General features: G+C 50.7%; 1 protein-coding gene and 1 long non-coding RNA gene across 6 annotated transcripts in view; one reads left to right on the forward strand and one right to left on the reverse strand.

Annotated features, from left to right (window-relative positions):
• The window catches only part of LOC140629211 (putative pleckstrin homology domain-containing family M member 1P), a 176,575-nt gene extending 169,280 nt beyond the window's left edge, over positions 1–7,295 (forward strand). For 4 of the 5 annotated variants that reach the window (XM_072818801.1, XM_072818804.1, XM_072818802.1 and 1 more), the window contains exons 5-7: positions 5,228–5,291; positions 5,881–5,981; positions 6,795–7,295. In XM_072818801.1, the coding sequence (XP_072674902.1) occupies positions 5,228–5,291; positions 5,881–5,981; positions 6,795–6,844 (215 nt within the window). In that variant the 3' untranslated portion in view covers positions 6,845–7,295. Of the gene's footprint in view, positions 1–5,227; positions 5,292–5,823; positions 5,982–6,794 lie in introns of all 5 variants that reach the window. The other variant, XM_072818805.1, reaches the window with a different exon arrangement.
• The window catches only part of LOC140629214 (uncharacterized), a 107,168-nt gene that overhangs the window by 94,604 nt on the left and 2,167 nt on the right, over positions 1–10,397 (reverse strand). Inside the window, exon 2 of the long non-coding RNA XR_012027055.1 lies at positions 6,903–7,049. This is a non-coding gene — a long non-coding RNA (uncharacterized lncRNA). The remainder of the gene's footprint in view (positions 1–6,902; positions 7,050–10,397) is intronic.

Genomic DNA, 10,397 nt, shown 5'->3' on the forward strand with positions numbered 1-10,397 from the left:
TAAATGTCGAGGTGTTGAACGGTTTTTATTGATTTTAGGGGGGGATCTCTCTATTTCCTGGATCTGAATGCCTGTTTCCCTTCCCAGATTAGGAAAGTTTTCAGCTAGAATTTGTTCAAATACATATTCTGGCCCTCTGTCCCTTCCGGCGCCCTCGGGAACACCAATTAAACGTAGGTTTTTCTTTCTCAGGCTGTCGTTTATTTCCCTTAATCTATCCTCATGGTCTTTTAATTGTCTGTCTCTTTTTTCCTCAGTTTCCCTCTTTGCTATCAACTTGTCTTCTATGTCACTCACTCGTTCTTCCACCTCGTTAACCCTCGTCGTTAGGACTTCTAGTTTGGATTGCATCTCATTCAATTGATTTTTAATTTCTGCCTGATTAGCTCTAAATTCTGCAGTCATGAAGTCTCTTGAGTCCTTTATACTTTTTTCTAGAGCCACCAGTAGCTGTATAATAGTGCTTCAGAATTGGCTTTCTGACATTGAATTGTAATCCAGATTTTGTAACTCTGTGGGAGAGAGGACTGTTTCTGATTCTTTCTTTTGAGGTGAGGTTTTCCTTCTAGACATTTTGCTCAGTGCAGAGTGGCCAAAAGCAAGTTGTATTGGGAAAAAGAGAAAAAGAGAGGAGAGAAAGAAGGAAAGAAAAGAGAAAGAGAAAAAAAAGGGAAGAAAAAAAACAAAAAAAAAAAAAAGAAGAAAAAGAGAAAGAAAAAGAAAGGAGAAAAAAAGGGGGTGGAGGAAGGAAACAAATCAAAAAGCAAAACAAAACAAACAAACAAACAAACAAAAAGAACCACGGGGCAGTATCTTCTGATTCTGTGTACTTTTAAGTCCCTTGGCTTCTCCTGGAAGTTGTCCGTCTAGCTGGTGTTCTGGGGGAGGGGCCTGTTGTGCTGGTTTTCAGGTGTTAGCACTTGGGGGAGCTGCTGTGCCCCTGCCTGGTGCAGGGCTCAGTGGGGGTTGTTTACTCCGTGAGGCCGCAGGAGGAATAGCCCCAGTGGCGGGGCAGCTCTGGAAACCTGGATTCAGCTCCGGCAGGAACTCCGTCTGCAGGGCCTGGAGGCTCCGGGGCGGGGCCGCTGATCTGCTCAGCTGGGGCAGGAGCTTCCTTGCTGTCCTGGTCCCTCCCAGCCTCTGCCTGTCCCGGGGGAGGCGGGATCCTGGGCTGTGTCCCGGCGCCCTGTGCTCCGGGGCCTGCGCTGGTGGATTCGCGCTCCCGGGCCGCGCAGCCCCCTCCGCGGAGCCGCCGCCCGAGCCCCTCCGAGCTGCTCCTGGAACCGCGCAGCCCCCTCCGCACGGAGCCTCTTCCTCTGCCCGAGCCCCTCCGAGCTGCTCCCGGGGCCGCGCAGCCCCCTCCGCGGAGCCGCCGCCCGAGCCCCTCCAGCTGCTCCGGGTCCCCCGTGCGCGCTGCAGCCCTTAGGGAGCTCGGCGCACTCTCCTGGGGCGCAGTTGCTGTTACTGCCCCAGGGAACCCGAGGGCATCCTCGCCCTCCTGGGTCCTGCTCCACCTCCCCGCGAGCCCCTTTCCGCCCGGGGAAGGTCGGTGCAGCTCCTGCTCCTCCGGGACGGGGCTCTCCTGTCCTGGGGACACTCGCCCCGGCCTCAGCCCGGCTCCTCCCGGCCCCTCCCCCTCGGAGGCCTTTGTTTCTTTACTTCTTTTTCCCCGTCTTCCTACCATGATAGAAGCGCGAACTCTTCTCACTGTAGCATTCCAGCTGGTCTCTCTTTAATTCTCAGGCCGAATTCATAGATTTTCAGGATGATTGGAAGGTTTTCTAGGTAATTTGGTGGAGACAGGTGATTTGGAGACCCTACTCTTTCGCCATCTTGCTCCTCCCCTCTTTAGAGTATTGAAAGAAAAAATAAAGTTAAACTGAAATTCTATAAACAGAAAAAGTACATTTCAAAGATGAAATACAGACTTTTTCAGATGTACAAAAACTGAAAGAATTTATCATTAGCAGACCTGCACAACAAAAACTGTTAAAGGAAACTTCAGACAAATGGAAAATTATACCACATAATGAAAAGCCTTGAAAATGGCAATTATATTAAATTTTTAAAAAATTATTAAATATGTTTAAAGGTAATTGATTATTTGAAACAAAAATAATAGCAATGTACTGTTTTTATAACACAAAAAGCGAAATCCATGATAAGAGTAGCACAAAAGCTATTGAATAAAATGGAAAAATGAAAGAATTATTATAAAGTTCTTATACTGTATACAAAGTGGTATAATATCATTCGAAGTTAGACTGATAAAGTTGTATACTATAAACTTTCTTAATTTAAAAATAGCTATAGTTAATAAGCAACAAAAGAGAATGGAGTTCTCAAAAAATGCTCGATTCCAAACATATAGCAAGATAATAGACTTAAATGTCATCTTCAGTAATCACATTAAATGTAAATGGCCTAACTACACTAATTAAAGGACAGAGATTGCTAGATTATGTAGAAAACAGCAAGACCCAAATATATGCTACCTACAATAAAAACGACTTAAATATAAATATTCAAATGGTTTAGAAGTTAAAGGATGGGAATAGATATACCATATTAACACTAATCAAATGAAAGTTGGAATATATATATATTAACATAAGGTAGTATATTTCATTGTTTATAGACCCTAGAAAGATGAAGTCAGCCACTACTGTATTCTTTTGCTTTCTTTAGTGACAATTAGACCTTAGCTTCTCTTTCAATCAATGGATTCTGGATCTGAGAACTGTCTCTGGTCTGGAAATAGCAAGGGATTATGACTTTCCATTGAAGTGGCCAACTTTTATCTCTCTGTTCATTCAATCTTGATCTTTTTTTGAATATGTGTTATGAAATACCTCTAGTGTTTTATCTTGCCTCTAGTAATATGTTCTATGAGATATGTCCATAAACCCCTGTGGATCAGGCACCCTCTGGTTGCTATTTGAAACTTGCTTCCAAATCCTTCCAGGGAACATAGTATAAGCTGTATTTTATGTATAATGTCCACTCCAGCATACCCATTTCTCTGAGGTTTTTACTGCTTTCTGAATAGTTTATTACACCATTTATCAAATCTCTAAAATGGGCCATCATTCTTTCACTTTTCCAAGAACCACCCCATCAGTGTATTAAAAACTGACTCCAAGAATCCTTGTCAGGGCATTAAATCTGAGTCATGGAAAAGATCCCCCATTAAGCAATTTATATTCCAATTCTCTGGTCCAGCACCCTCAAGATTCCAGGCATATTCTGACAGTTCCTACACTGCATATTAGCCAGGTGCATCTACTCTCTTTTGGCAATAAATCTCTCTCCTCCCTCAGCAAGCCCAAGATTTCTCCAGTGGGGCCATTCTGAGATTTGACACTCATTCCTCTGGTGCCCAGGAAGTGAAATGAAGTCAGGTTCTGAAAAATAAAAGCATTATAAAGCACCTGCTTCATTTGAAACCTGTGTGGTCATCAAATAAGATAGAGTCCCTATCCCCTAACAAGTGGAAGTGGTTCTCTTTCTTGGGCCCAAAGGGTTGAAGATAGTCTGAGTGCTCAAAATTCTCAACTGCATCAGTCTTAATATCCCCACATCAGGGCTCAGAGTCCTACCTCTCCAATAGGGCCCTGACATTGGCATAGAAGACTTGACTGGGTGAGAAATCAGCCTTCTCTTTAGCTCTGCAACCCTTATAATTAAGTTGCATTGCTAATCTTAAGTCACGTTTGCCCTTTGATTTGTATTCTTTACTTTAAATTGGTACTTAACTGACCTAAGTCTGTCATTCTTTTTTTTTTTTTTTTTTTTTTTTTTTTTTTGGTAAATCACTGGTGTTCAGCCATAACCACCCAGTTCCACAGTCCTAGTAATTTCTTCATTGCTCTGAAATGCCAGATAAATTACACAAGCTGGTACACTTCTTTATCACATCTCATTCACCATGGGTAAGAAATCTTAACCTTTGCACTACTACAGCCTGTCAGACTCTATGCTTCTAACTCTCAGTCCTGGTAACAACTATCCTAGATAGAGTTCCCTAAAGGCAGAGCCCTCATGGCATCTGGAATAGCCCAGTAGCCAATAAATATATAAAAGTGTGTTCATTAGTTGTGGAAATCAAACCAATGAGATACCACGTGTGTTTGATAAAAATGTATACTCTGCAGCTGTTAGGTATAGGGGATTTCTGCAGCCATTTACTCTCTATCCCTGAGGATGGAACCCCTCAGATCTCTGCCACTACTGAGGTTGAAAGTAGAGCCACCCTCATCGTGTCTCCCCCATGCCCCACCCCACTGTGAAATGGGATCTGCCTTCCTTAGACCACATCGCCATGACTCTCACATAGCACTGAAACTGGATGCTTGACTGTGTCCCTCCGCTTGCCCAGGGGCTATAGGGGGGCAGAGGCTGCCTCCTATGCATTTCTGTCCCACTGTCCCTAGTATGGAATGGTGGCAGTAATGACAACAGCTAACACCTTCAGGCATTCACTGGGATGGATAAGGGTGCAGGCTCCAGAGGCTGACTTCTGGTCTCCAGCTCTCCTGTCGAGGTGGGGATTATAAGAGTACCAACCTCACAGGACAGTGCAATGAGTTAATGGATATAAACCTCTAAGCCCAGTTCCCAATATAAATGTTGGCTCTGGTCATCCTCCTCCTCATTATAATTTTTTTAAAGACGTTCTATGTTTTATAACCTTTAAATTTTTTTGGAATATTCTTCAGCTCTATTGAGGCATAACTGATAAAATTATAACATGTTGAAAGTGGATATCATGGTAATTTGGTGTATGTATATACATTGTGAGACGGTTCCTCCCATCTGGTTTATTCACACATCCATCACCTCACTACTTAGGTGTAGATTTTTGGTGAGAGCATTTAAGTTCTACTCTCAGCAAATTTCAGTTATACGATACAGTGTTATCAACTCTAGCTGATAATCATTCGTTGTTTACTGTGTGCTGGGCACTATGCCAAATGCTTTAAATAAATTATTTAATCCTCAAAGAGCTCTATTTCTCAGGTGAGGAAGCTTGAGTTGTAGAGATGTTGAGTAATTTGCCCTGGGTCACCTGGAAGACCAGATCCCCAACCCGGGCGCCCGACCGCGCTCTTAGGCACCGCCCTGGCCAGGCGTTCATACCCGGTGAGCAGCTGAAGGAATGAAAACAAACACAGGTTGGCCCGGATCGGGAAACCCTTATAAGGGGCCTCTTCTGTTTTGTTTGAAGGCTCAACCACAGGAATTACCTCTTGGAGTCTCCCCACAAGTACAGTGTTGCCGACCTCCAGCAGGTGAGACTGCCTTTCTCTACCCCCAGAGGGGCCTCATTCCTGGAGACATCAGACGGGAGGGGTGGCTGCAGCTTTTCAGCACCTCAGACTATGTGTCTGGCTGTCCCAGGATTCCTGGGCGGTGACTGAGCGCCAGCCCCCTGCAGTTAGCAGGCAGTCCAGCAAAGCCTGGGGAACAGGAGCGCCTTGGCCCCTTCCCTGCCTCTGGCCTCGTCCCCAGCTAGAGGGCAGCAGGAGGAGAGGCCCCAGGCCTGAAAGTTGAGGACATTCCTTCCTTCAGGGAGGGCACTGTGGATTTGGGTCTCATCCTTAAGCCGGTTACCCCCAGTGACCTCCATGTGGGGGAGCTGTACACCTGCATTGTTCAGCCTGGACCGGGGTGGGGGGGTGGGGGGGGTGGTTCTTGCCCAAGTGGGAAGATACTCTTTGGGAATAGGAGTTCTTGAGGCAAGGTGGAGCCACATTTTATAGATGGCCTCAGCCTCAGCACAGCTACCCGAAAGGCCTGTCGGCCTGCACTTGCCCTCCACAGATCGTGGATGGAGTGTATGAAGGGTTCCTCAACACCCTGATTGGATTTGCCTCCCAGCACGTCTACCACTGTGACCTGTGCACCCAGCGTGGCTTCATCTGCCAGATCTGCCATCACCACGACATCATCTTCCCCTTCGAGTTTGACGCCACAGTCAGGTATGTGGGACACCCAGCCTGCCACCCCACCCCTATCCACAGCTGGCCCCAGCTATCCAGGGAGGCAGGCCCAGTGCCATTGTGCAGAAATACAGAGACACCCTGTCTGTGCCGGTACCGATGCCCTGAGCAGTCACGGAGGCTCCGGTCCAGCTCAGAGAGCCCTCCAAGGCCCCTGCCTAGATCAAGGAAGCTGTCTGTCTCCCTAGAGAGGAGGTGGCTTGCTGCCTCTTTGAGCGGGGGCCTCAGTTTTGTCATCTACAAACAGGGTGAGGAGGGACTGAATGAGTTACTGCCCCGGAGCATTGGCACAGGCCAGGCACAAAGTGGGCACCCTGTGGGTGGTACCTGCCTGCCTCTCTCCTGCAGTAATGATGGATCTTACCCGATTATCACTCATTATCAGAAGCCTCTAAATGGAAAAATTCATCCACCAAACCTCCATTCCAGCCCGTGTGGGAGGGGAAAACTGAGCAGGCGGGAGCATTCATTCATGTTCAGTAGGTGTCTCATGGCCTAGATTCAGCCCCTAGGCTGAGTTTTTTAAACAGCAGAGGGTTTTCAACATAGGCAAGAAGTCATGTCATGAGTCTCAAGCAGCATCTTAAAAAGTGAATTTGAACAGAGAGTGTCAGCAGTGCCTGTGGTGTGAAGGAGGGTAAGCATTGTCGCGAGGTTTTATTTGACCATGCAGGGGCAGCGCACAGGTGCCTTGGGTGGCAGGTGCCGCTCAGCCTCCCCGCGGGTTCTGGTCAGGAAGGCTGGCCAGCCCCCCGGCCCATGGCACAGGCGGTGCTTGCTGCTATCCCCCAGGTGTGGCGAGTGCTAGACCGTCTTCCACCAGAGCTGCCAGGCCGTGGTGAAGAAGGGCTGCCCCCGCTGTGCCCGCCGGCGCAAGTACCAAGAACAGAGCACTCTCACCTAAGTCAGCGAGCTGTCCCCACCAAGGCTGCGGGGTGGCGGCTCGGCTCACCCATCTCAGCTGGGTTTGGCGTCAGTCCGGATCCTCTCAAGGTGTCACAGCTGTCTCCCCTGTCACGAAGACTCCGATGTGACCAGAGCACGAGCCTACCAGAGGAAGCCCTCGATGATGTCACCCAGTCCCTCTACCACCTGTCTGCTCCCGGACATGGGGACATCATCAGATGCCCCCATTCCAGGGGATGCAGGGAGGGGGAACTTTGCACTAATCAGGCCCCAGCTCACCTCACAGACATGGCACATCCATCAGGGCTGTTCAAACACTGTGGAAACAAGACTTGGGCGCATTCTCAATTCCACATTCCTGATTAAAAGGTCTAGTTTTTTAAGGCAGGTTTTTTTTTCCCCTTCATATTTCAACGGAAAATATTTTTTTATTCTTGACCCTACACAAGTCACCCAAGAAATCCAGGCCTTCTCATGCTGAGCAAATGTGTGGGAACACTTGGCCCGCAGGCAGGCGGGTGGCTGGACAGGCAGGCCACTGCTGGGCCAGAGCCTGCCAGCTGGACTGGGTGCCTTTCCTTCTCCTACACCGGGCGCTCACTGCCCACGGCTCAAGTACGACGTGCCAAACTGCCCGGGGGCTGGTGGGATGGGTCTCGATGACCGTCCTCTCCCTCTCCCTCTGTTTGCCCTGCCCTGTCCACCTCACCTGGAAGCCCCATCCCCTTTCTCCATGTCAGAGCCCCCCAGCTCTCGTGCAGCTAGGGGCATCTTGGTCTGAGAGGATGGGTACCCGCACATGTCAGCACTGAGCCGATCCAGGCTCCGGCCTGGTGGTCCTTGCCTACCCTCAGCCCTGCTGCCATCCTTTCCCAGAGGCCCAGCATGCCGGTGGGGGACAGGGGGCGATGGGCCGGGGGCGGCTGCAGACATACTCTCGCCCTGTTCCCCCACCGCATGACTGAGCCCTCTGGGAACAGAGGCAGGCTGGGCCCACAGAGAGGGCAACAAGCCCAGGCCAGCGGCCAGCCTCGGGCATCGGGACTGCCAGGCCCCGCACTGTGGAGTGGTGACCCCATCCTTCCACAAAGAGTGCCGGCCCTGCTGCAGAGACGCACAGGGACACGTGGGAGCAGCCACCTGTTGGAAGGACACTGAGCCTCAGTTTACAAAGCCATGAATTCACAAAGCTTTGCTGGACTGGCCCAGGAGGGGCCCTACCAGAGACCGGAAAACGTCATTGGAGCATGATTGCCTTTTCAAGGGGGTCTTGGGGTAGAGCAGGAGCCTGCCATTGTTTTCAAAGTGACCTTTAGACCCTGGGGTTTGGGAGTTGATTTCTCTGCTGCCTTATCCCATCTTTCCTGGACCCACAGCCCCCACCCCCACCCCGCAGCCCTGGGTCCTCTGGCCATCCTCTCTGCTCTCAGCTTGAATTGGGGGCCTCAGGTGGAGATTGCCTGTCACTGTAAAGAGCTGAATCTACTCCCACCTCTCCCTGGGGGTGATTCGGCTGCTGAGTCACCTGCCCAGCCCTGTGAAGCTGGATAAATTGTGCAATAGAACAGAGGAGGTGGTGGGGGGTGGGGGTGCCTGTAACATGGGGCTGCCCCACAACTTCTCTGTCCCTGGCACGGAAGATGGTGCACACCTAGGCCCAGCATGCCAAAGCCTCCTAAATGGGAAAGTGGGTCCTTATCCCCATCCTGCACCCCCATAGCCAGCATTAATGCTCCCCCACAGACCCAGCCTAAGCAGAGCTGCAGGTGCCCCAGGTCCCCAAGTGGACAGGGGCTGGCCTGGGGTGGGCAGTGCTGCCCAGGCCCAGCCCTGGCTCCTCAGGCCCGTGAGTATGTTATGTGCACCAGAAGGTGCCCTAGGAGGCAGCAGGAGTGAGGCCCTAGGGAGCTTGCTTAGGTTGGGTATCCACCCCGCCGCCGCCGCCCTCCCAGGGACTAGTAGCATTAGAACTGACCCTCTCCCCAGCACCAGAAAGCTGCTAATCAAATGAGTTGACTTTTACCCTCTCACCTCCAATGGAAAGCTGATGTGAACCTCAGTGGTGCCCACACTATTTTTAAAATGCCATTTTATGCAATAAACTGTTTCTAGCGGGGGGGCGCTGGCCCTGAACAGCGCTTTGCAATGTATGGAAGGAACTGCTACCGTGTGCATTTTGGGTGATTTTGCAGTAAAGACCTGATCTTTTTCACCTGTGATCTTGCTTCTGAATCCTGATGCTGCCACTGGCTGGGGGAGGCCACCAGCCATCCTGTGGTTGGATGCCCCCCCCCTCATTAGCTGGGGAGGCCTGGAGAGGGAGGGTTGGTAGTAAACATTTGCAAGCAAGGGGCGCGGGCACGCAGGGGAGAAGAGGTGCCACTAGGAGTCCTGGCCAGGGAGCCAGGGGGAGATTTCGGGGCCTTGCTGGAGGTCTCCTCACGTACACTCATGCATAACAGATGAAGCTGCTGCCTGAAATCCCACCAGAGTGGCACCTTCCCTGTGCCTGTCAAAGCACAGAGCCCTGACACTGGAACATGAAGAATGTTGGGACTATTTCCTACTGGGTTTTCCAAGGCAAGAGGGGGGGCTTAGAAAAGGCTGAGCAGCACCAGAATCAGGGATCCCAGTGGCCTAGACTTGGCCACTACCTTCCTCTAAGTGCCAGGAGAAGCCCACCACTGCCCGTGGTGAGGCCAGAAGAAGGAAACAGACTAGTTCCAGGGAAGGCAGATTGTGGAAAAATGTGATTGAAACACTCTGCTCTGTCTGCAGTTCCTTGTCCTTGAAGATGCCTTTTGGCCCTGGGGGAGCACCTTCTGCACATCCCCTGAGCCCCAGCTTCCCTCAGGGGCCTCAAGTCTCTCCAGGTCAGTAGGAAGTGGGCTCTGAGAAGACAAAAGGAACTGGGTTTGAGGCCTAGGGACAGGGAGGCCAGGGCCAGGCGACCTGGGTGCCTCATCCTCAGCAAGGTGCCTCTGAGGACATTCCTTTCTCCCTTCCCCCTCCTGCCTGAAGGAGAATGGGGGGTTGGAGACAACCCAACACCAGAGAAGACAGCTCATCTTCTAATAAAAATAATGTTCATAATAACAAATGTGTGCTCCTATAATAATGTGATACTATACTGTGCTTAGTGCATCTCATTCAATCTCGCCAACTACCCTGGGAGGTAGGTGTCACTGTCCCCAGTTTACAGGAGAGAAAATTTCAAGTGCTAGGAGTCCAGCTCCAGCAGGCTGCTCTGGGCTTACCCTACAGACTGGAGGGTGGCCCTCTTCCAGAGGAGGATCTAGGCAGCAGGGGGACGGAATCAAACAGTGGGAGGGAAATCTGGCCAGAAGTAGTCGAGGAGGCTGCCCCCCCACGCCCCCCCCCCCACGCCCCCACCTCACACCACCATCCTCGCCCTCCTGCTTACACCTCCGGGAGACAGCCAGGTGTGGCCCAGGAAGGGCGGGGGGGGGGGGGGGGGGGAGCGGTGGC

Source organism: Canis lupus, assembly GCF_048164855.1.
Source record: "Canis lupus baileyi chromosome 3 unlocalized genomic scaffold, mCanLup2.hap1 SUPER_3_unloc_2, whole genome shotgun sequence".
Lineage (NCBI taxonomy): Eukaryota > Metazoa > Chordata > Mammalia > Carnivora > Canidae > Canis > Canis lupus.